The sequence below is a fragment of the Streptopelia decaocto genome, assembly GCF_964273445.1.
Source record: "Streptopelia decaocto genome assembly, chromosome: 4".
In the NCBI taxonomy this organism is placed as follows: Eukaryota; Metazoa; Chordata; class Aves; order Columbiformes; family Columbidae; genus Streptopelia; species Streptopelia decaocto.
This window is the reverse complement of record NC_138658.1, coordinates 62,197,548-62,223,992: the sequence shown is the minus strand read 5'-3', so window position 1 is coordinate 62,223,992 and position 26,445 is coordinate 62,197,548. Positions and strand designations below refer to the sequence as shown.

The 26,445-nt window shown below is 41.3% G+C and overlaps 1 protein-coding gene across 1 annotated transcript in view; it reads left to right on the top strand.

The window, feature by feature from the left end:
- Positions 1 to 19,420, top strand: part of LOC309439431 (ADP-ribosyl cyclase/cyclic ADP-ribose hydrolase 1-like) — a 29,432-nt gene extending 10,012 nt beyond the window's left edge. The window contains exons 2-11 of the mRNA XM_082052012.1: positions 5,392 to 5,521; positions 6,164 to 6,299; positions 7,097 to 7,179; positions 8,849 to 8,925; positions 9,625 to 9,717; positions 11,875 to 11,961; positions 13,893 to 17,099; positions 18,198 to 18,459; positions 18,576 to 18,639; positions 19,166 to 19,420. Coding sequence (XP_081908138.1) covers positions 5,392 to 5,521; positions 6,164 to 6,299; positions 7,097 to 7,179; positions 8,849 to 8,925; positions 9,625 to 9,717; positions 11,875 to 11,961; positions 13,893 to 13,974 — 688 coding nt within the window. The 3' untranslated portion in view covers positions 13,975 to 17,099; positions 18,198 to 18,459; positions 18,576 to 18,639; positions 19,166 to 19,420. The remainder of the gene's footprint in view (positions 1 to 5,391; positions 5,522 to 6,163; positions 6,300 to 7,096; positions 7,180 to 8,848; positions 8,926 to 9,624; positions 9,718 to 11,874; positions 11,962 to 13,892; positions 17,100 to 18,197; positions 18,460 to 18,575; positions 18,640 to 19,165) is intronic.
- The last annotated feature ends 7,025 nt before the right edge of the window (positions 19,421 to 26,445 follow it).

Here is a 26,445-nt window from a genome sequence, read left to right as displayed (position 1 = left end):
TCAAAGTTTGGCTGCTAGGATAGCTGCTAATGGAAATATTCTTGGCCCCAGCTTCTGTTTGATAGATTAATGTGACATTCATATAAAAAGTAAATGGGTAGAAATACTCAAATTCATTGGAAAATGCAACTTGTACCCAAACGTAAGGACAAATGCAGGATATGCTTTGCAGTATATATAACATTCAGATTTAATAAGGAAATGTAGTTTTAATGGTTATTTGTATCTCAGCCCTTATTCAATGCTCTACTGAGGGCAGGATATAGTCTCTGACTCCAAAAGGTCTTAAGGCAAGTTCTGCAACCTCACTTTCCAGAGAAAGGATTGCAGGTTCTGTTCTTGAGTTTACAGCAGGTTTCACAGTGTTCCTTCTAAGTCTGCTAGTTATTATTTCACATTTACCAGCACTTCCCAAACTCTTTTCATTAAAAAAAAAAAGTTTGCAAAAATTAAACATAAAATTAGAGTGTACTTATTTTACATGTAATTGAATTTAGATTAAATATCTATTTCAGCATAAACAAAGTTAGCCCCAAAGGAAGAAATCTATTATGCATAAAGATACAATATTTGCAGATAAGATGTGGAATCACTATGCAACCCAAAAGATACGAACAAAAAGCAGAAGAGGAGAGCACACGAGCCCTGCAGCAGTGTGGTACATAAGCGTGTTCACCGTGGACTCCTGTATCTGAATTAGATAAGTTTAATTAGCTGCTAGACTGGTGATCTATTTTGCAAGAAAGAAAATCAAATGAGCCCATTCTGCAACTGAGAACTTCCAAATGAGAAGTTGAGAGCGCTTTAAGAGCACAGTTTGTTTCTCAGGCATTTTTTTGGCAATGCAGATGTGCTTGTTTCAACCTGAAACTGTTCTTGCTGGAATTTTTAGCATACCAAGTGCCAGCAAACTTATACCACAGCAGACTACAACAAGTCTCTTCCCTTACCTCTGCTCAGTGTGAGTTAAATGTGGCACATGGGACAAATATTTTCTTGTGGTGCTGGAGAAAGGGACAGGTGAAACTTTATTAGTTGTGTGTATCTCAACAGCGAGGCTGGAAAGACTAGCACAGCTTTCTGGAGGTGGGATGAGCAAGTCCTAAAGTCTTCTCACTGCTTATTTTTTCCTATATCAACCAAAATTACAATTCGACGAGACTGCTAATCACTTTGAGATGTGAAGCAGAACCTGTGTATCAGAGAAATGCTTTCCAATGGAAAAAAATCAATGAATTATTTTTATTCAGTCATAAAAATATACAAGTTGATAAGTGAAGACAGCAAAAATGAAATATTGTTTAGCTTTTGTATGTATTTTTTACATTAAAGATCTGCATTTTGATTTCTAAAGCAATGCTGAAATTGCCCAGTTTCTATAAAAGCCCATCTTCATGCCTTATCATTCTTCTGTGTGGTACAACTGAAAGTATCATACTGATTACCAGCTATAGAAGAGCTTCCCCCATTTGAAGACTAAGCCCTACCACTTCTATGGCATTCAACATACAGTCTTGCTCAGCTCTGCCAGGACAGTGGATAAGGACTCTTCTCTCAGATATGAGTGACATCCATGCACATTGTCAAGTGCTGAGTTTGGTCTTGAAATGCTAGAAAACTGATGCTTTGAATTTGTGAGTCAGCGAGCTGCCTTGGCAGGATCGTGAATCACCTGGAGGGTTGTTGGTTAGTGCTTCTCATGGCCGTGACTTGAGTCCAGCAGCAGAAATGCTTTGTGCTGTGTCTGTCACTTACTGCTCTGTTTTGGAAATAAAAAAAAACCCAGATATTTTTAATGATTCCTTGAAAAATATTTTGCCTTCTGAGACTAAGCTTTAAAATTTTGCAATATGAAAGGATGAATGACCATGTAACCAGCTGTAACCTGTGGCTGTTAACACTTACAAATAACAGATTTTAGGAGTAGCTTAAATAGATGTATATAAAAAAAGAGTCCTGCCAGAAGGACAAATCATTTGACAGATTAGAAAGTGTGAGCCATATAAATGTCTATGAGATATAAACCTATAAATTCTCTTTGTGATACTGTTGACTGTGCAAAGCAAAGGGGACAGCTGCCTATTCTGTAATGTCACCCCTTAATCAGCAGGAGCTCTCTATTTCAGCTGATTCAGTGTGGTAATGTTTAATCCTATGAGGCAAGGAGAGGTATTTACAACTTCCCAACCCTTAATAAAGTACCAAAGATGGGACAATGGTCTCTGTGCGTTATTTACACAGTTTGTGGCCAGAGACAGCCTCCTCCAGCAGAAAATTTAATACACCCAAGTTAAATTCTGCTAAGTAGAACATGTGAATACTCTCTGACATGACAGTGCAACAGCAAAGCAGTGATTGCGTTCCCTAGAGCATCTGCAGTTTGGCTTCTTATTTCTACAGTGACTGTAACTGAAAGTGCATTTAGGCTTCTGCATAAAAGACAACAGCCCAGTAAAAAATCATCATTGTTATTAGTCTTTACTTACCTGGAGGTAAATGTGGTTCCTATGAACAAGAGGTGTGGTCCCTAACACAGCTGGGGCCACCGCTGTAACTGACTGGCATGGCAAGAAATGAAATTCGACATCTTCAATACTGTGTTAAGTTTTGGGCCCCTCACTATAGGAAAGACATTGAGGTACTAGAGAGAGTGCAGAGGAGGCAACGAAGCTGGTGAGGGGCCTGGAGCACAAGTGTGACAAGGAGCAGCTGAGAGAACGGGGACTGTTCAGCCTGGAGAAAAGGAGGCTGAGGGGAGACCTGATCGCTGTCTGCAACTACCTGAAAGGAGGTTGGAGCATGGGGGGTGTTGGTCTCTTCTCCCAAGTAGCAAGTGATAGGACAAGAGGAAATGGTGTCAAGTTGCACCAGGGGAGGTTTAGATTGGATATTAGGAAAAAAATGCTTCATGGAAAGGGTTGTCAGGCATTGGAACAGGCTGTCCAGGGAAGTGGTGGCATCACCACCCCTGGAGGTGTTTAAAAGGTGTTTAGATTAGGTTCTTAGGGACATGGTTTAGTGCTAGAGATAAGTTATGGTTGTACTCGATGATCTGGTGGGTGTCTTCCAACTGAAATGATTCTATGATTCTATGTGGCCAGAGCTGCCCTGGTTGGCCATACAGCCGGACACCCTCCCTTGTCCCTGTCCCCAGGCCCTATCCTCATTTCAGACAGCACTGTACAGTGGCAATACCCAAGCTTGTTTTGAATCAGCAAGGTCAGGCTGTGGGATATTTTCAGCCCAGGTAGAGCTCTGCAGCATAATGTACTTGGCTGCCCCAAAAGTGAGAGATGAGGATGTATCCACCACAGACCCTTCACAGAGGGGGACTGGAAGAAGCTGGGGCATGGAAACCTGCTGTAGTAACCACCTTGGTAGTTTGACCTCCCAATAACCAATATATATATTGCTAAGTTAGGTTTGTTACTGCATAAATAGTGGCAGAAAGAAAGGAAAGCCAGGGACATCTTGCCATGAATTGCCTGGTCCTTCCTGGTACGGTACTGGGCTGGGACCCTGTAGTGTGTCTGATAGAGGCTTTCCCTCTAGTACATGGTGCTTCCAGGTGACCTGGATTTCTTCTGGACACAGATAGAGAAAAGTCTGGCCTTCTCATTGTGTAACGTTTATTTTCTACCAAATTTAGGAAGGGAAGGAAGAGAATTTATCTACAGGCAGTGAGGAAACAGACAGAAGCTGACAGGTTCTGGATCCGGGAGTTTAGACATGGCCGGTGTAAAACAAACAGCTCAACTCTGCATTCCAGTTTGCCCCTCTGATGCTCAAATGGGCACTCAGTAGAGATCTTGATCAAGTTCCGTAGTAGGAATGAGATCAGACAACTGTAGAGAAGATTAACTTGAAAATGTTTGGAAATTTTCAATTATTTACTACTGTTTTTCTTAATCTCTTTAGGCCTATTTTTAAGAGTAATCAAATTCCACATCCTACCCATTACCAGTACCAGCTGATAACAAAGCCTGCAGCTGTATGTCTGTCATGTACTAATTGATCAGTGCTATTTTTATAGTATTCTGGAGGCATTAGCTTCTTCACAGAAGACAAAGTCCATTCTTCAAAGGGCTTTTAGTGGGAACACACTGGGAGGTGATTGCAAACAGTGAGGAAAGAATGGATGAGTCAAAGACAGTCACAATAGCTCCATTCAGACATGCAGACAGCAGCATAATGCAGACAGCGTTTTAAATTTACATAGAAATAGGGAAGAGAAAGATGCAAAATCACTGCATTACTGTCACAGCTGTAAGGAGAGGGGCAAGCTTTCCAATAGGCCTGAAACTGTGGGAGCATGAGGAAGAAGGGAAGTGCACCCAGGGGGGACAGCCTTGAAAACAGATACCAGACAGACAATAATTACCAATTATCTTAATGAGAAGTTTTCATTCATTAACTCAAGTACAAGAAAACAAATGTCCTGAGCCATCCCAAACCTTAGTATAGGCTGCAGTTTCAGGAAGGGAGCATGGCACTACTTCAGCAAGGAGATACAATTGCTTGCCTGCCCAGTGCAACACATTTCCTCCTGGTAGTAAGAAAGGAGCCCTGCTTCTGTCAGCAGAGAGGAACTTTATTTCCTAAGCTGACAGAGCAGCAGCTTAAGAAACAAGTGTAGGCCAAGGTGATAGGGTTATGTCACGGCATGAAGCAGTTCTCCTCATAAATTTAGTGGAGTTCCTCTGACTCACGCCAGTGAGAGCAAGAGGGCCAGGACCTGTAACGTGGTGGAGGATCAGGAGACTGAAAAAACTAAGCACCTGATTTGGATCTCAGTTACACGTGTGCAAATCACTTGTGGCTCCAGCGAAGTCAATAGCTGCAAATTAGTGCATAAATTAAAGTAATATCAGGTCCAAAACTGCCAGACCTCTGCTTTTGTTTTAGATAAAATTATAGATATTATTTCCGTGGAGTCGAATGCTCCGCAGGGAGCATATTTTCAGCTCACTGGACCTGAGGAGGCAGTATCCTTCAGCCGTATTTTTAAAATGTACAAGCTACGTTCTGCCACATTTTATTCTCATGACTTGGTATGAATCAAGAAATTTGAAATCAAGAAAGCAAGAAATTTGATCTTCTTGTTACATTATATCAATGCTGCTCTTTTTAAGGAACAGAAACAGAGGGCATTCAGATATTGCAATTTTCAGTAATTTAAAATTCAGGAGAAATAGTGATATTAGAACTGCTCTTTCGTCAGTTTATACTCAATTTGCTGAAGATTCTCTGCATTTTGTAGTGGATAATGTATTTTGGTGTCTGAGCATAGTGGGAACTCTCTTAATGTCTGATCATAGTGGTTGACCACAACAGAAGGACATCCTTTCACAGTCATAAATACTAATTAACTATGTTTAAATCTTTCAACAGAGATAAGGATTGCCTAAAAATATGGGAATCATTAAAACACGCGTTCATTTACAAGAATCCCTGTAATATTACATCAGAGGATTATGAGCCTTTAATGGAGTTGGCGACTCATCCTATACCCTGTAACAAGGTAACCGTACAATACACAAGGAGGATTGTTGTGCAGCGACGTGTCTGTGCAGTGCTCTGGGATCTTGTCTGTAGTGACTGTGAGTGTTTGTAGTTCGATGAGGATGATATTTTGCTCTCAGGCTTACTGCAGTAGTGTGGTCAGCTTTGGATCCCAGTGACCCTGTTCATTCTCTGTGGCTGGAAATTGTCCCTGTGTGAGGCTTGCCCCAAACCTCAGTACCGGGGCTGTGCTGGTGAAGTGATGGAGACGCCCCTGTTCCCTGAGCACACGGCACTCTGTGAGGAGCATGCTGTCATGCCTTTAGAGGGACCTGCTTCCAAAAAGCTGCTCTTCTATGTGCAGCTCAAAAGCACACAACAAATTAGGTATATATCCTGCAAGAACTAGCCAAAACCTTTCAAAATGCTTTACAGGCTGAACACATCCATTTCCACAAAAAAATAACTGCCCCAAAAGATTTTGGAAATGGGAGCGTTGGCTGCAGAAATAAGAACTGACCCAATAAAGTAAACTTGCAGCCCCTCAATAAAAGCTAAAACTCCTTCATTATCAGGAAAACCTTTTGTTTTTCTCCAGGAATACTTCCTGACCAGCTCTAATATAATTATCACTTATTAGACATTGTACCTTATTTCACAGTCACTGCTTTGGAGCAAGACAAGTGACCTTGTCCATCGTTATACAAAATCCAATCAAAATTTCCTTACCTTGGAGGACACCTTGTTGGGTTATATGGCTGATAGGGTTTCATGGTGTGGAGACCCCTCTGACCCAGGTAATAAGTCCTATTTTTTGCAGAACAAATATGAACACTGGAATTTCAGATTATTCTTTTGTCTTGTTTATCTAGACCTAAACACAACCGCACAATCCTTTTCACATATTATTTTATTGTAATTTAGTTTAAAACCATAACTGTATTTCTGTCCCACATTGTAGAAGATTGAAAATTATACTTAGTTCTCAGGTTAATTTAAAAACCACAACTTTGACTGTTATTAAAATACCAAGTTGTTGCTTGGACTAATGGTCACATCTAGCCCTCCTTATTTAGACTATGTGCTTTCTTCCTGTGATTTCTATGGGACAAACTGAAAAACAAGAATGCCATTCAAATAGCTCTTGGCCATAGGCCAAAGTGACGGGGTCAGCCTGTAGGTATCCTGGGGTTATTGCTGCTGCATGGCTCCTGGGTTGGTGCTTAAGGCTAGCAACCTCTAAACTGGGCTGGAATTACTGAAAATCTTGGGCAAAGTTTAATTTCTCAATGCAATCGGATAGTATTTGTCAAGAGCCAACCTGTTTCTCACATTTAGGACTGTATGTTCTCCATTCTCCGTTTTCTGAAATGATTTGCATACAGGGCCTGCAGCTGCATCCCTGAAATGTGGGTGAGCAAACAGGAACACTTTGAACACATGCAAATCCTCTTAGAGCCCTTTCTTCATGTAGCCCTCCTGCTTTGGTGGGAGGAAATCTTTTTGCAATCATTAATCAGCTCTCAAAGCCATATAAACATTGCAACAATATTCATTCTAACCCTATCTATTCTATAAACATATTTTTTCTCAGGAATCAACTATGAGTCTTGTCCAAAACGAAGTGAATGTGAGAGTAACCCTAGCTCTGTATTTTGGAAAATGGCATCTAAGCTGGTAAGATCTAGAATAAATCTCTCCGAATCCAAGAATATTGAAAGGCACTAAGTTCCTGACACTGCCAAAAATGTGGGTTTGCAGATTGGACTTAAAACATGGAATAGTAGAAGTTCATATCAGCTTTAGCTTCAGGTGCTAAAAATCATAGCATTGAAAATGTTTATTTCCACGGCCCCATATTTTCTGTACAATATTTAATGTCAGTGTAGTTTGGACTTTCTTATTTGTGCACAGAAACTGTGTACCACCACCTTAATTAAATCACAGGGCTGAAACTGACAAAATAAAACTCGCTTTAGCATGTTAACATTGAGAGCAGTGCCCAAATTGGCACGGAAATTTTCCAGGCAGCTGAGAATCCCCTTTTACCTTCCCGGCACGAACGTGAAGAGCATGTCCTCCCACACGGGATCTGGCAGGGTTCCTGTGCTGTACCCACCCGTCTGCAGGTGCCAACTCCCGTCAGATGACTGAGACCCTGCTAGTCTGAGTTAAGCAGTTACCCTGGCTTTGTTGGATCAGCACTTTACAGAAAAAAAAACTATAAGAAAAAACTGCTCCCCTGAATCAGTTTAATTTTACATCTCTCTCAAGACTTCACCCTTGATGTGATTGTGAGTAGATGACTGCCCAGGCGGAAAACAAGCATTCCTGTATGCTTCAGTTCCCATGTACGTAAGAAAAAGTCTACTCACCATAAAAAAAATGTTTTCTGGGTAAACTAGTGTACCTAAATTTTCCGAGTTCAAAACAGTTTCTATGGTCTCATTAATCCCCTCAGTTCTGGAGTCCATGGGGATAAATCACGATACAGAGTCAGGCTTGCTTGACTGCAGGCTTTTGAGTCTGAATAAATTTAGGATCTACTAAAACTCATACTTATTACATTAGAAAGTTACACATAATGAAACTTCCCTGTAGTTTTACTGCTCTTGAGATCTGAGTTTGAGCCACATTGTTTAGATGTAAGAGGACTTGGAAGATTTGAGAAGTACAGTCACCCATGTTAGCTTTTCAAAAATTTTTTGTCTTACCAAAGGATTGCAGATCTAGAGTGGGTAATTCATGTTGTAGTCTTTAAATATTTGGACATGAGTTTTAAAGAATAAAAGAGTAGTGATTATGTGATCCAGTAATTTAAAAATCAAATCAAACAAAACTCGATGAGTTTTGCTAAAACCACTGGGGAGAAAATCCCAAGCCACAAGAGAACACAGAGCATGAGTCACAAGGTAAAGAATGCATGATGGTTTGTATACCCTTAAACTAGTGCTATCTCTGTTCTGGCTCGTCTTCACCACCTGAGTTAAAGCAGTTTGAGGATTATTCCAAGTTAATACAGCCCCATCAGACAGTTGTAGCTGCTGAGGCTCTGGAAAGCCCTGTAAAAACAGAAAACAGCAGTGACAGCAAAGTTGCTATACCCATCCTAGCAACCACAGGCTGCCGACTCATAGCTAGCTAATGCAGTTTTATCACAGTTTTGCCATAGCCTTTAGAGGTTTGGGGTTTTTTGCACTGAAATGTTCTGCAAAAATATGGCCACATCCTCTTGTTTAAGTCAGCTCTAGTGGCATTGAAGAAATTACAGTAATATCTACTAGCCCCAAGTCTGATCTGGCATTGCAAGTAGTGTCAGAACATAATGTCAATTTGTTTTGTTCAGTTTGCAGAAGCAGCCTGTGGTGTGGTTCAAGTGATGCTCAATGGGTCAGTAGAAGCTGGAGCTTTCAGAAGCAGCAGGTATTCACTCAACATGTTACCATCCATGTTTCTGTGGGGCCTGCATGCTGGTCAACGTGTCTTTGCCAGTGACTGCCAGTGCAGAATTAATTTTGGAAACCTTATATAGGGGTCTAAGCCACTGGCTGTTATAGAGCTGATGATTCACTAAACTCCTTCTGTACATGGCTGTAACTGAAATCCTTCAGAGGGTATGAGGGTGGAGTATCCAGTATGCTCTTACTGCACAAACTAACTTTATTATTACAGTTTATTTATTCATTACACATGAATGGCGTGGAGCTGACTGGATTTTACCCATCCAGACTGTGCTTCCTTGAGTAACCTGCTTGGAAATGCAGCCTTCAATAATATGGAGAGATGAAGATTACGCTGGTTGGGGGAACAGCCGTGTTAGTTTCCCTCGCACCAAGTGAAGTCATCAGCCAATAAACTGAACAGGCACTAAAGATGGAAAAACTTCAGCTTGTTTCAGTCTGCAGACAGTTTCAAAAGTTCTCCTGAAAGTTAAATGAGGATTGGGAGAAAATATTTTACCATAAGGCAATTAAGTAGTCTATGAAAATCCATTGGCAAAATAATGTTCTTTCACTGAAAATAAAAGCAGGACTAATAAGCGCTAATACTTATGGAACATACTCTGCATGTCTTTCTCAGATAACTAGGAATGTTTTGCTTTTTCATGTCCCATTCTTACAGCATCTTTGGAAGTATTGAGATCTTTAACCTAAATCCAGATAAAGTCTCTGAAGTACACATCTGGCTTATGCATGACATTGGTGGACCTCAAAGGTAAGTCACGCCAGAACAAAACAATGAGCAGTGTGTAGAAGGCAGATGGCACAGCTCAGTGTTGATGAGTGACTGTCTAAGAGTGACACTGTCTTAAACCTGATCACAAAACCTGCTCTACGTTCACTCTCCTAGCTGCTTACTTTAATGGAAAGAATAACATTTGTACTGTTGTTTTCTTTAGTATTTTTAGTAGGTACTGCTGAACAGTTATAACTAAGACAAAGATTTTGTTCCTTGCTTTCAAGAGGTCCCATGACATTTAATTCCCTCCTACCCCACTGAGCTCTACAGACCTTTATTGAGGCTGCAGCTCTGAAGTCACAGAGCCTACCACGTTTGCAAGAGTGAACTGCTGGCAAATATGTTTGTTAAGAGGAATAATATAACTGTGCTGAGTAGAACAAGTTTTGATAAAATAGTTTCGAATTCTGGAACAGATTTTCCAGAAAGGTTGTGGAGTCTTTATCTGTGTACATATCCAAAACACAACTGGGTCCTTGGCAACCTGCTCTAGCTGATATTGGTTGGAGGAGATGATCTCATGCAGTACCTTCCAACCTACGTGATTCTGTGATTTTTAATAACAAATCTGTAGTGTAAATGCTTACCATGGAATTACTGATACCAGAACAGTGACCTCAAATCCCACCTGAGCCTTTCTGAGTGACTTTTTTCATCCCGATCAGATCTACCTGCAGATCTATCCCATTTCAAGCACTGAGCATGATGGTCAGTGCCTTAGACCCCTATCTGTGGTTCTGGTGTTCTAATGCACTGCTGTGGTTTCTCTGGTTCCTAAGAAACCCCGTGGTAGGGGCAGCAGCTGTGATACATCACAGCTGGCTGTGATGGTGCAGTGCAGCTCAGGAATGTGTGGACCCAGCAGAGCCCCTTGCTCAGACAGCCCCACCATCTGACACAGACCAGCTCTGGTGTTGCAGCCCATCCCTTAGCCCAGACACCCAGAAGTGTCTCTTTGTCACGCAAGCTGACATCTATATCACAGCTCACACGCAGGCATCTGTCCTGTGGTCAGCATGCCAGACCTAGTCTTGTGGCCCATTCCATAGAGGCTTGCTGAAGGGAAAGACATTGAATAATCCCTACTTTAGCTCCCCCAAACATGGCGCTTTATCCTTTCTCCCATGATTTCCCAACATCAGAAAAGCCATCATGTTCCTCCACAACAGGTTCAACAACCTGGTGCCCTGCCAGCCTTCTTAACACATACTCATTGGGTCCCAAGCTCATGGCAGTTTCCTTTTTATTTTCTACTTACTTCCAAGGAGAAAGTGGGAGCATAGCTCCAATATACGTATCCCTTTTATCTTCTGATTTGTATTCTGTGTTGAATCACTGATAAAATCTGGCAAGTCTAGTGAAGAAAGAAGAGTTGGCTCTGCTTTCTGCTAATACCATATGCTAGGAACTGGATTTGCCCCAATATTGTATTATTGCTCTGATGTGTGTCCTGTACTTGGACCAGCAGATGATTTTTATCCCAAGGTAACAAGTCTTTTACAGTGTCTCTGCATCTGTGACATTTGTCAATCCTCTTACTACAGCTCTGGGGCTCCTTGGGCTGTTTCAAGCAAATTAAGCATAAAGATCTCAAAGGTATGACATTGCTACATGCTTCATGAAACCACTAGCTGGATGGAAACAAAATAGACAAGTTAGGGCTTGTACCAGTAGAAGAGTGGTTGAAACAGCCCCTTGTCAAAATAGAGTAATAGCAGCCACAGACTGAATCGAACAGATAGGAGCTCATAGTCTACTTCCTACCACGTTTTCTATCTTCTTTCTTCACTCTCATGTCCTACCTGGTTTTCATGATTGGCCCTTTCTCATCACACAGAGGACTTGATCCCTTTGTTCTTCCACAGATTTGAATGAGTCTTATATCATGCTCCTGTGGATGGAGGCAACCAGCAGCTCTGGAGCAGTTCTAGAGCGCATTGAACTGTCAATGGAACCGGGTTATTTCCCACACATACCTTCCTGCACAAAGTTCTTGTGCAAGATGTACAGCACATTAGCAAACTAGCTTTTAAAGAGTCTTATGTGAAATAAAGCAAAGTGACATAGTGTGGAATTTAGCTGAGCTTCTTGTACAAACATGGAACACAAGTAACGAAAGACTTTTCTCTCCAGTGAATCCTGCTCAGGTCATTCCATAAAGAGGTTAAAAAGCATCTTAGAAGAGCGAAACTTTAAGATCACCTGTGTGGACAATTACAGGTAATTACCTGCACTTATTGGTGACAACTCACTGACATAAAACTAATATTGCATCTCCCTCTAGACTTGTAGGTTTAGAGCAAGCTAGAGCAGCCTTCCCTCTTACTGCCATCGCATCCCTTGGCTGTGGCTGTGTGCTTCTCAGGGGCTTCCACTCACACTGCAGACCTCATGTTGTTGGGGTCTGGGGCTTGATCTCTGCCCTGCACTTGCCCTTGAGCATGTTCAGTTGCCTTCAGGGAAGGAGCAATCCAACCTCCTTCAACAGATTTTCATCTGACCGGACTTTTACTTACAATAATCAGAACTGAATAGGCAGCTTTCCTCCCAGCTGCATGTAGATGACACACTATGTCAAGGATAGCCCTTACTTCCTTCACTACAGTTTGAGTTTACTTTTTGTCCAGCTTCTTTGTCAGAGAGTGAAGCACTAGATGTGATAAGCGTTACTAATTACTGTAATTCACTATTGCCAGGAGAGAAAAACAGGAGTCTGGGAAACAGCAGCCCAAGTTCTGACTTGCCTTAAGTCTCTGTCTGCCTACCAAGGACATACAAAAACCTGAGGCCCTGTGTGAGTTCAGGGACCACACAGAGCAAAAGTGTCCTTTAGTGACATTAGAAAAGCAGCAAAGGTTCAATATTACCCATATCTTATCTGTCAGAAACAGCTTTTCTGAGTGAAGAACTCGTACTTGGATAAGAACATTTCTAAAGTAAACAAGCATTTCTGTAAACTACTGAGTTCATGACACTTGTTTTAAGTAAGGAAAAGTTGGCCTGCAAAGGAGACAAATGCACTATCTACTGATAGGACTTCAATCCTGAAGGCAGAGCAATATATTATTGTTTAGGCATTGCTGAACATGATTAATGGGTGCTCCGTAGATTGTGAAAAAAAAATAATACTGGTGTGGTGCATAAATCTGCCAAATTGTGATGCTTGTGCACTCGCTTTCCCTTTGGGTAAATTCAGCCTTTGACCAATACTCCCAGGACCTGCAGGCAGGTACAGATTATTTTGGGCTATGATGAAATAAGCTAAGGGGCAAGAGAGGAAGGGGAAATATGTGGTAGCTTAGATCACTCGTGGTTCAGAGCAAGGAGAATCCCCTGACACATCAGGAAGGGTTGTTGACACACTTGTTGCTATGGCTCACAACTCGCTTCTGAAGATAGAATAACAAGTAGGGCTTTTTGTCAGAGCTCAACTAACACGAATATAAACAACTGTGTAGAGTAACACAGACAATTAATTTTACTATTTTATATAAAGAGCAATAATAAAATAAGCAATTTACATGTGCAGTACAACTCTTCAGGATAGGCCATGGAAGTTAGCTTCACTCCCCCAAAGTCACTGCAAACAGAACCGTGTAGGTCAAGATCAGCTGAGCTTCTGGCTTTTCATACCTCACAGCAATTGATGCTGATCATTTTCTCTTGCTTTTGTCCGTGTCAACAGTGTATTCCAGAAGTAACTCAAAAAATAGATTCACTGGATGTACTTCTAGTAAAAAAATCTAATATCTGACATGGTTAGCAACAGCTTTACATTGTAGCAATAGGGGTTACTACTGAGTAAGCAAGATGGGGAATTTCCAGCATGGCAGTAACTCCATAGTCTGTGCAAGAGATCTGAACTCTTTTTCATAATTATTTTTGTTATCTCCGCATAGCTGACATGCTGTGAGTTCACAGCCTACTTTATTTCATACTCACTTGCTCTTGTCCTTAGCACCTATAAACACCAAAGTTATCTTTCTACAGCAAGATCTAAGAAATGTTATCCTAATAAAAGACATCCACTTGATGAGCAGAGATGTAACGTGCACCTTGATTTCCATGTTGCATTTAGTAACTGTGGAGTTATGCTATTGTACTTGCAAAGTGGTTACCCAATATATATTTGTTTTTGTGTTTTATCACAGGCCAGTTCAGCTCCTTCAGTGTGTGCATAACCCTGACCACACAGACTGCAGACTTTGCAACAACACCACGGCAACCCCATGAAACACAGTCCTCCGCACTACTGAAGACTCCCATTATTTGTGTGTAAAGCTGGAAAAGATGTGGCTACATAGCTTAGGGTGATAAGTAGTAGCGTGGTGTGTACAGAGTCCGCAACCAGAAATCCTTGCTGTGATACTAACAGCCCAATAGCAGGAGATGATACTTTAACTGTGATTACTGTACACACACACAAACAAACATACTATTTCAGAGGGGTGGTGGGCATGTTCAGTGGCTGAGGGCAGACGCCTTGCCCTGGTTTGCTCCCTCCTGTGCCGCTCCCCTGGTGCCCAGAGGCGCTGAGCAGGGCCCTGGGGTGTGCACAGAGAGGAAAGAGACTTCCCAGCAGAGGCAGAACTTTCCTGGATCAGTGCTTGGCTTCCTCCCTGCTGGAAGTCTGGATGGGAAATGACTGGAGCATGCCACACTGTCCCTGCGTCCCAATGCAACATCCCCCAGAGGGGAACATTGGCCAGTGGCACATGGTATAAACCATGTTTTTCCCAGGGACTGTGGCACCTCTGAGCAGGTAAAGCAAGTGAGGGAAGAGGCAGAGCGGTTCTTACCTTTTAATGGGCATTACAGTAAGTGGAAGTGGCTGGTAGAGAAATGGCTGAGCTGAGCCAAGAAAAGACCAGAAACCGCTCAGAGCGTTGCCAGCATCTGTAGAACAGGTTGAGTGTGTAGCTAGGGAGAAAAAACAGCAAGAGTGACTCAGGCAACCCCAATAAAATCCTACTGGAAACACCACTGCAGTTCAGATTACATTTCATTCTTAATATAGCAGTAAGGATAAGCCTTCCAACACTCGTAAAAGGTCCCTGAGGCCACAGCTTGGGCACCCACTGGAACAGAGACAAACATCAAGTCTCTCTTGTCCTCTGTTTCTGAGGTGAAAGGTGATGCCTTGCGGTGTATAATTCACAGGCATGGACATGCTGTAGCACACTGAAACTGCAGGTTTCATTGATTTCCACTTTGCTAGTCTCATATGCCTATTCAAGTGCAGTGTTTATAACAAAATAAAGACCGGAGGCCAGCCTGTGGCCTCGGCTCTAGTGCCTTTGTGCAGTGCCATTGGCACTAAGTGAACAGAACAGGCTTTACTACAGATATACTCCTAAGTGTTGCAGTGTAATTGTAACCAGTAATTGCCAATCCCTTAGGCAGACTGAGGTTTCCATGATCCCAGAGGCAGAAGGTTTTAATACTATATGTCTTAGTGACTACCCAGAAGGTGAAGCATCCATATGGAACTATGCAAGCTGCTCTGATTTTGAGCATCTCTAGATAAACCTTTGCTTTGTAATACACAATCCTGCACTGAGCATAGCTGGACCAAACCCATGACCTCACCCATAATGTTTACATTAAGTGAAATGTATTTTTATTTGCACTCTGTTATGTAACTGCCTAGATGCATCAATGCAGACATATACCAATACTTTCAAATAGATTATTTCTGACTATAGGTCAAGCGTTCTTCCTTGTGCTCACTTTTGTACCTCTTTTATTGTAATACAAAACGTTGACTGCAAAACAGAGATCTATAATAAAATTGCTGATGGTGAACGTTAATTCAGTTTCACATTCTACTTAATCTCAAACTGAACATGAAAACAAGCCACTTCCTAAAAATAACTCAGAAATTCATTCAACATATGGAAGTCCACATATTCCCACTCAGGAAGCAGAGGAAGGTCACAGTGCGTGTTCTCCTCTAACTGTACTCTCGCTACCTCACTCTCCATCTTGTACACAGCAGTCATCTTTGTAGGTGGATGGAAGTGAAACATCCTGTTCCTTTTCAACACAGACATCCAAATATATATGTTGTTCTCAGCCATATTAGTTAAGAAAGATGACCGTTCTTATCAGTGGTTACGTAGTAAAATGTTAAGAAGCAAATCTGTGTTTTTGAAAGCTGAGATGCACAAGTAATACAGACAACTGTGCTGGAGTAAATGACAGCTTTGTAACAGGTGGTCTTTCTTTTAAAAGTATATAAAAATGACACAGCTTCACAGGAAACTTGGCAATAAAACACAATTAACAATGGCAGTTGCCTGGTTTCATTCTGACTGGTTTTTCTGTTGCCAAGAAGGGCTGCAAATTTTGTGGATTTGCAGGTAGATGTACTGGGAAGAGGGTGCAGAATACTAATGGCTCATTTGCTTTCCCCTCATTAGCACCTGTTGCAAAGGGAGAAGAGTCAGGTCAGGTACTGTGGCTATCACACACTCTGGATATGCCTCAGTCCCTTTCCCCAGTACGGCTCCCCAGGCCCACAAAGCTTGGTGTCATCTGCTGTGCCATGCTGCTTGCCCTAAGGAGCATTAACATTGTCCCACTTATGAGTACAGATGCAGCATAGGTGTCCCACTAACACACACTCCAGGCTGTGCTGCTCAGGTTACACGTACAGCAGAAAATGAGTGATCTTATTTCCAACAAGAAAAGAGAAGCATTTAGATTGCCTGTGATCACACATTTGATACGCCATGCAGACATACCCTGCTGGATAGGTATAATTCCATATCCTATTGCTCTGCTGAAAATTTATAAACCAAAAATCCCCTCAAACCAATACGAAATGTCCAAATGCACAGAAAACTAACTAAAAGGAAAAATAATCAATGATTTTTTTCCACTACATGGAAGAAATATAGTTTCTTAATATAGTATGAAACATGTTTGGTTTTGAAAACATGTTTTCAATCTGATGAAGCTAACATCTGTCACAACTTGTCCAAGAAAAATGGGCTAACTTGTGCCCCAGGCCCATAGCTAACACTGCCAGAGAGCACTGCTCAGAAACCTGAGAGGAATCTGAGTTATTGTGTAATAAGGTGATAGCAATATTATGGACTTCCAGAACCACACAGCACTGGGAAAGCTGCTTCTGTGACCCTATTGCCACAATATTGCAGCTTTCTCAGTCTTTGATGTATTTAACCTGACAAGGCCTTGCTATTATTAAACTTATTTTTGAGATCAGGAAACACATGAAATACATAAAGATTCTCCTTGTTCACATATATATTTAAGCTATTATGCTGGGGTTACTTAGATGCATCCTTTGATGTGTGCTATTGTCCAAGGTAACACAGGTAAGATTAGCATTGGTGTGACAGGTTCCAGTGATGACAGGGTGTGGCAGAATGCAAACCCCCCTCTCTCCCCCTCCCTCCTTCAGTATGGAAGGAGTAGGCACATGTCCCTCTCTCTCTGCTACTTGAGGCTGACAGCTTCTTTTGTTGGGCCCCAGAGCACCCTGGCCAGGGCCATTAGGAGAAGGGAGTGCCCAGGCGCCACTGAGCCGCTGGGCGCCTGCGGCCAGTGTGTGGGATGTTTGGAGGCTTCAGGGGCACCCACAGCCAGTGTGGGGGTGCAGAGAAACTTCTAGAATGCCTACAGTCAGATCTGATCAGATAAAAATGGGATTCTCATCGAGACTCGGCCCATTTTGTCGCGGGTCTCTCGGAGCACGAGCTTAGCCACTGCCGCCAGGAGCCACGGGCCCCCGCCCCGCTCCCCAGGACTGAGACTCCGCTTGCCTTGCCGCCACGGGTGTAAGTAAATTAACCTTCGCAGGATTGCGAGTATATTTATACTTTCCGTGCACATTTGCACATGTACTTTAAATTATTTCCTTGCACAATCGCGAGTGTATTTTCCTTCCGTGCACATTTGCACGCATAACTTTCCGTGCTCAATATGAGCACGTGTATAAATTATTTCCTCGCACAATCGCGAGCGGCCGCCGAGAGCCCCTCCCACAATCGCGAGTGTATTTTCCTCCCGTGCTTCCACATAAGCACGTGTAGGATTCCGTGCACACTTGCACGTGTAAGTAAATTAACCCTCACAGGACTGCGAGTGTATTATAAATTTACCCTCGCGGAATCGTGAGTGTACACTTCCCGTACTCACTAAGAGTACGTGTATCTCTTTAAAAATAATCCCACACCATGTTTAGGCAAGTGTATTCATCTCGGACTCAGGACCAGCTCCGGCATTGTTTTGAGTGAAGCCACGTGTATGCACACTGTGAACCGCCTGTTGTATTAGTTGCTGCCCCTTAATAATTTTCCTCAACTGATATCCGAACCTTTATTTAAGTCACTTTGGAGTGCTAAAACCCTGTTTCTCACTGGTTTAATAAAAGTTGTTTTGGACCCTGTTGTTCCTTGAACTAACCTTGGGGTACCTCCGTGACACAGGGTCATCACTGCTCTCTGTGGTTCCTCTAATGAAACTATTGCACTTGACTCTCGTAGCAGACAGCATGTGAAATGACAACAGGATGTCCAAAAGTTGTTAACATATTATACGTCCAGGAGGTGTTAACCTACTATACCACTATATGTTGTTTTCCTTTGGCTCTATTTAATCTACTAGATGTCCGGAATCCTAGGTAAATACCTGAAGTCCTCAGAGAAATCCAGGATAACAATTCTTGATGGAAAAAGAGATGAAGTTCAGGTAAGGCCATGCACATTGCACGTTTATTTCCCCAGTGGAAAATCAAGCTGCAACAAGTTTCTCTTTTCCCCTGTCCCCACAGTATTTCTTATAACATGTTTCTGCTCTATTAATAGCAAACAAGGTATTCACCATCATCATACAAACCTTGTGGTTGAGAATGACCATGCGGGGTTGCTGGTAAGTTAAACTCTTAACTTCTGCAACACTGCTCAGCATGACCACTGCTGTTGCTCTGCTGCTGCTTGCTATTTCCCATCTTACTCCTATGTCAGATCTTGCCACTGCTGATCCAAAATGCCAACAGCTTTCCCCATCAGGGCACTCTGTGCTGCTGCTTGTAACTAAGCACTACAAGGATTTGGTTGGTACGTTACATGCAGTCAAACACGTCCCTCATATATCCTGAGGCACTTAATCTTTCTTCATTAGCAGATGACATATAATGAATTAACAATGAATAGTTGCTGGCTTTTGGCTAAACTAAAATCTTAGGCATGACTGTTTGAATATTTCATTCCACAATGGATCTGTCTCTTTATATGAATGGCCATTAAAAAAAAGTTTAGCAGCAGGTACCATTACTTATTATTATATTATTAGTGCTGTTTGATTTTTCAAAAATTTTGGTCAAAAGCTGAATATTTATAGGCACACCTTTGTGATAACTGCAGCCATTTAACTGGAATTTGTGTCTTCATTACAGTGGTAAGTACGAGTCAAGTTCAGCTACAAGGCATATGAAAGGGACTCACCTCCAGCTTTTGGAGCTTCCTTGGAGCATGGAGTTTTGTCTCTAAGGCAGGATGAATACTGCAGACCTGCTCAGCTGCCAGTGCAACCTGGAAGTCTAAAGCGATGTTGGGGCCAGGGAATATATTTCTTTAGTGCAACATACAGGTTTAAGTGATTTGAATGTGGATGTAGAAGACATGAAACTTTTTGAATTTTGCAGAAAACTGAAGTCTGCACAAAATGTTGGCTGGGATTGCCAGCTTGCTTCATTTGTTGCATCCATTGATTTTGAGATGCTGGCCACAAAAGAGGCACATGAATTTCCTTGTGGGTGAAAAAGGATATTTTTCAAATGCTTTTTCCAAGCTGGAGCTTACCTGGGAGCTCACCACTAATGATGCCTTCATCAGACAGATTTCGCTGCACACTAGCATCTCAGTGGGAGGTCTCTGCAAGTCTCGATAAAGCAAGCTGGGTTCTAGAAAGAACAAAGAAAACATTGTTCTTATGATGTGCTGCTTGTTACCAGAGAGATGCATATCCAATGTGTAATAAATCAACTTGGTACAAGAGGAGAACTGGTAACTGTTTTTCTACAACTATTTTCAAAGGAGATTTCTCTTACATCTCCTGTCTAGAGCCCACGTGGCCCCTGAGTGGTCTGCACTGCAATGCACCACTCAGATTGTGCCCATTATGTGTTGTTTCCTGTGAACCAGCAGTATGTTCGGTGATTTAGTACCATATGACAAAATGGCACGTGGTAGAAGGAGCGCTAGACATCCTCCATCAGAGCTCTGAAGCATAATTCAGCTAATTCATCAGCTGATGGATCAAATGCAAAGACTCCCAGACTCCATGAAAATACATTTTCTTATAACACCCAGAGTTCAGAAGTCAAGTTTTAGACCCTATTATTGACTTCTAGGGACCAGAGGCATTTGGAAACACTTATCACCCCAAATACAGGACCGTAAGATTGTCTAGTCTCAAAGGCGCTTCTAGCAAACAGCAGATATGTTTTAGTCTCTTGCATGGTTTTAATTGGTAGATGAAATCTGAGGTGACTATGATGAGCAGTAACTTGTCATAATTGAGTGAACTAATGAGAACATTTAAACTAGTGGGAACACGCCTAAAGAAAATAAACATTTCAAGTGTTACTACAAACAGTGAAGTCTGTTTCTTTCTGGACTTCAATTAAGAACGATACCGTGACATGTTAGTAGCCACTGGATGAGACTGTTGCTCATTAACAACAATAAGTTGGGAATGGCATTCGTAAGAACTTCCCGTCATCAATAAAAATCAGCAGCAACAAGCCAAAGAGTGGGAGTTAACACTCCATGATAACTGGATGTAGCTGTTGCAATAACAACCAGAAAAAAATATGCCTGGATCTTTCTTAGGCACGTAAATGTTTTACATAATTTCTATGAACATATAATTTTAAGTTGCCTTTTTCCATACATGTCTGTTCACATGATTATATAATCTAATAAAAAGGTTTTTAAGATGCTCAAAATTATAAGTTGATTTCTTTTGCTTATAAATTAAAGCTATTTGGTTCATTTAGTGAATAAAGTAGATTGTCCACTAGACTGATAATTTTAACGGGGGACTTGGATTAAGTTTATCGTCTGGCTCTGCATTATGTATCAGTTCTTCCAGAATCTAGGAAGTAGTTGGATTCTCACTTCATGTTTGTTCATATTGCTTCTGTTCAGCCATACACCCACACAAACACTTCCAGCTTCTGGAGGAACTGAGAAGCCAATACAAGTGTTGATATTTTGAGCTCTTGGAGAGTGTAGGTGCTGGTGGAATTCATCAAAGATTTACGAGGAGAACATTCAGAAATTGCAGTGAAATTGCCAGCTCTTGGTCACTCAGCTTCATGATGTTTCCAAATGCCATTCTGCGGTGACTCAAGTAAATGAACACTGAATCAGCAAATTCTGAACCCAAATTAATACTTAATATAAGTCCAGAAACTTGAATTTACGTAAACTAGGAATAGATTTAGCTTACAGATTCTACCACTATGTTGACACATAGTCTTAGTTATTTTAGTCTTTGGCATGGACTAGCAATTCTCTCAAAACAGATATTTCAGGCAAATATAAGGGAGAAAGGTATGCTCAAAACAAATCATCATTTGATACCCCCTTATCAAAGTAGAAGATATATTGTCTAAAAGCGCTGTCCAACATGCTGGCAGCCACTGTGAAGAAACTTGAGCTGCATATTCTTGGAACCTGAAGAACTTTCATATTCATCAGATTTAGACGAGATTCTTAGGGACACAGTTTAGTGCTAGAGTTAGGTTAAGTTATGGTTGGACTCGATGATCCTGAGGGTCTCTTCCAACCAAAATGATTCTATGATTCTATAGGTCAGGTATCTCAAGGTATCAGTGTGGGTCATATTGACTGAAGTGTTTGCTGAACTCATGCAGAAGTTGTGTCTTGTATTCATGAAGAAGCCTAAAAGATATGACACTTCATTACATTAACAAAGAGTCTGGAAAGAAAGAGCTGTTGAAAGACTTTTTTGTGCCTTTGCTACTTTCTCCTTTGGTCTTGTTTTCAGTCATTCAATTAGTTCTATTTGAAAGCAGTTAATTATTTGGCCACCTCTGCCTTATTGGTCAACAGTAAATTATAGTAGCTATTTCAAAGGATAAAATTAGTACTAATGATAGGCTATTAGCCAAATTTACTTCTGACTAGTGGTTGTGTAAGTCAAGAGAAGCTCCATTAGTGTTGAATAGATGTATGTCCCTGAGAACAGTGGTTTTGTGTAACTATGTAAACCTCAGGAGGAAAACACAGGGCATCTCAAGGAATACAAATACAATGTTTTCAAATGCAAAGGAGAAGCCAAATTCAGCATTCATTTGGCAAGAGATAAGAAGGGTGATATGAAGATGGGTGCCATGTAGGAAGCTGAGTTACTTTTCATCTCTAAGTAAATCTTGCTCTGCTTCCAAAGACTGAAGCCAAGATACTAATAGAAATGTTGGCTATACCCTTGCCAGAACTGTCTACAGGAGCAAGCACGGGGTAAATTCAAATGAACTACACAGGTATGATCTGATATCATCAGCTCCTAATAAAATCCTAAATTCAGACTTTAAGGTGACCTCAGTGCTGCAGTACCAGGTACAAAACTGAAACAAAATTAGGAAAAATAAATGCCTACAGTTTTTAATAGGAAGGGCTCCAAAAGCCAACAAGCACCTGTGAGTTCAGGAGTTTGTAATGACTCACCAAGCCTCACTTAACCTGGTCTAATACAATTCTGGTGTTTGTTTTGGTTTTTTGATTGTTTGTTTATTTTTCTTTTCATATGGCCCTGACACATACTTCCTTTGTTCTTTGAGAGGAAGGAGGCATACATTTGTGTGATGTGCTTCTGGAGTAATCCTGGTTTATGTACATCTTCTTCAGTTCTTTCATTGTGACAAAGGGCTATAAAATAAGCTGATACTTGAATATTCACCTGAAGATAAGGTGAATGTCAAGCAAGAAATATTATATCTGATAGCAGCAGCATCCAGTTAAACATTGCCAGCTTTTGAAGAGGGGAAACTCCACTGGAACTTTCCTTGGAAACATACTCCAGCTGGTTGAGGGAAAACTATCCACTCAGGTTCTAAGAAGTCTTTTTAATACTGTTACATCTCTTTGTTTTACTCTTGTTAGTAAAATTATTGTATGTTAAAACAGATCTTTCCTCCTTTTATTATTTTCTTTTTCTGCATAATGTAGCAACACACACTGTTCTTCAAAGCCTTTTAATTATAGGCATAGAACTTTTAAAAATATATTTCTATGAGCCTTCCCTATACCCTGAAAAAATACATGGAAATCAAAGCAGACATAAATTACCAGTCTATGCTTTCTGTGAATTATATTTTTATACATCACTAAGCATCACACATACAGAATCTCATATGATCATTTTTTAGCATTTATTTTGCATATACATTTTTTTCTTCTTTTAGTTTGAAAAAAAGACAAGTTTACAAATGTGATTTCTTTTAACACTATTCCCCTTCCATTGCCTGGAAGCTATCCCTCCATTTTACCAATTTGAAACTCTTAAAAATCATGGGTCACCCTTATGAGGTTAAGTTAGAATGCAATTGTTAAGGGATTAATAAGGGGGTGGTGGTGGGGGGTGTATTTGGTTATCTGGCTTTTGAACTGCTGAGGTGGACTTGTCTGTGGTTTTATGCTGACTCATACTGAGAGGGCTGGAACTGCAGCCATCCTTTGGAGAACCCTTTGGAACAAGGAGTAGGAACAGAGCTGCCATGGCATGTCCATCTCTGGGGATTCAGCTGCTGTGGAGTAGCCCAAAAGCAGTCTAAGATTTTCCAGGGAATCACACCAGCTCTAGAGTGACTCCAGAAACTACATCACCTTCAGGCAACAGGTGTGAAGGTAACTCGTATTATATAAATAATATTCTATTATCTAAGCATACTCATTATATATAATTAGTGCACATATTATGGATGTATAGAATACATTCCTGTTACAGATAATATTGTAGTTCCTGGATTTTAAGATTCATCTTAAGATCAAAGGTTTTGGCTGACTGGAACAACTCTCCTCTCCCTTGGCATACACAAAGCACCACAGAGTACCCCTATGTGCACCCTCACAGACAGTTTTGAACATGTTGCATGCTCTCATTATATAACAAAGTCCCTTTGATGTGCCTGTTTGTTGCCTGGAAATCAGTGCAAGACTTCCATGGTCCACTGGGAGCTCCAGGTTAATTAAGTCTGTCATTTCTGAGTGAGGTCTGGTATGATCAGTGACTGAGGCAGCCAGGTAGCAACAACTTCATGGGAAGTCTTCACAGTTCTTCCGCCTACTCATTAACACTTCTTTGTCTTAAACCAGCTATTTCTAGTGGGATCAATAAACAACTTTGGAAGTTCTAGTAGCTGAATAAAACACTTACTTTACATGGACAGCAGCATGTTTTCAGAGAAACCTATTACATGAATCCTCATTAAAGAGATATGCTTGGCCCTAAGGCATCCTTTTCTGCTAGTAGCAGCTTTACAAACAGGTAAAAAGCTTTGTGACATGTCCAGTCCCCTCTCTTTAAGTGTGACCCTGTATTATCTCACTGTGGTAACGGCAATGCAGGGAGCAAGGGAGACACCTGAATATCCTTTTGAAACCTTTAAAGGTTCAGTGTCTGATAACTCTAATCCTGCTAGGACTCTTGCACTGTGCTTTCTCTCCTCTGTCTCTTTTAAGAGAGGTCATGACTGCAGCTGGGGTGCAAAGTTTCCCTACGCTTTCAAGGGAGGGAGAAGGAAGAATTTCAAAGATGTTAGAACACAGGAATACCTACAGTGGTCTTGAGATCCATGGGATTTGTTGTACTATTCACGGTGCAAACAGGCAGGAGCCATGCATGCTCCAGCCAGGGATGGCACCACCACCCTAGTGACAAGACTGCAAGGCACCTCTGCAGGCTGGAACCTGCTGAATTTCCCATCCTTGAAGCTGGATTCTTCCACTTGATCAATTCCCAGTGTGCTAATCAGAGTGGTATCACTTGGAAATAGCCTACAGGAACAAACAATACAATATATTGAAATGGAATGAATACCAGGCAAAGACATGGGTGAGGTACAGCAGCTACCAACAAGTATTGAGCTGCCTTGCTCGGGGCACCATCAGAAAAAAAACAAGGTAAAGGTGGAAAAGGGAGTGAAATTTATTATCTAGGTTCAGCTATGTCTACATGGATTGAGCACAGAAGCGTAAAATGTGTCTTGTCTGAACACTCAGTCTCGGCCATGGTTGGTCAAATTCAGGTGAGGTGATATCAGGCGGTAGGTGCTCATTGGCCCCCTCGGGGGAAGAGGAGGGTAGGGCACTCCTGGAAGCAGCAAAGTTGAGTCACTCAGCTCCATTCTCATATAGGTAGTCATGCAACTTTTGAGATTAGATATCTAATCTGTACTGTTGCCAAAGTGGTGAATGCATAAAGGAGGCTGCAAAAGGATCGGAAACTCATTGAAGTGAAATTGTGCATGAAAATGAGTAGAAAATACTCTGCAGATAACAATAAAAGGGTAAAAACTTTAAAGTTAAAGGAGCTGAAATTTTATGGATTCTCAAGCAGTATTGCATTGCCAGAGCCTTTTGCTGGGCATTAACAATGTCTCCCCGTTTCCTACTCAATACTTAGATACCTCTTAAATTTTCTAGGTAAGACTGCCATATACTAGGAGTTAACTTTGGAAAAATTTCCTAACTTTAAAATTTTTCTCTCCCCTTTTATTAAAAAAATAAATGTTTTGACTCTCCAAAGGTTGGTGAGAATGTGAGAATTTGTTGGAGTGGGGAGGGGGGTAGGGGTTGCATCCACCTAAAAAGATCATCCATAGTCCAAAGCAGTTACCAAATGTATAAGTATTCCATATTGCAAGAACAGGGGAAAAAATCCCTGAAACTTTTTAACTCTGAAGCTAGAATGAATTTCCTGTCTTCAAAAGCCTTACACTTCTTTCCAAGTAAATATTCAAATTTAATACCCACAGCTGACTGGAGAAAAACTATGTTGCCTAGAAAGTAAACTACTTTTCACCAAAGATACTCCTAATTTTAAAATACCTAGAAGTTAGCAGGATATTTTCAAGAACAAATAAATGTAGTTCCTGTGCAGAGTGATTTAATCATCAGGCATGAGAAGGGAACTTTAAAGACCTCTGTTTAGTTCCTGATTCAGCCACTGGTTTTCTCCTCATGATCGTCAATGGTATGCAGTCTTCCTATACCTAATTTCCCAGTTGTAAAATGGGCCTGATTTTTCCATAACTCAGGTTGATGCTGAGGAAGCAGAGATCCTTATGTTTTCTTTATGGTAGGACAGAGGACTTGGGCTGCACAGACATAATTCAAATCCTTTAATTGTTTTCCTTCCCTGTGTTCCCACTTGCCCTGCTATGGCAGGCATTAGAAAAGTCACTACCACCATTACTCCAAGTTATTCAAACATAAGGTTTGACACAATGACAACTGGTGCACCTGGGGCAAAGAGGCACAGAATAGAGCTCAGCTGTGAACTTTTTTGTATGGACCACAGACCCTAAGATGAAAAATGCCAGGAAAGGGTTTATTTATCCCAACCAGCCTGACTCCAGAAGCACCAAAGTTATACTGACCTAGCTGGCTCTATAAATGTCCAGAAGAAAGCAACTCATACTTAATT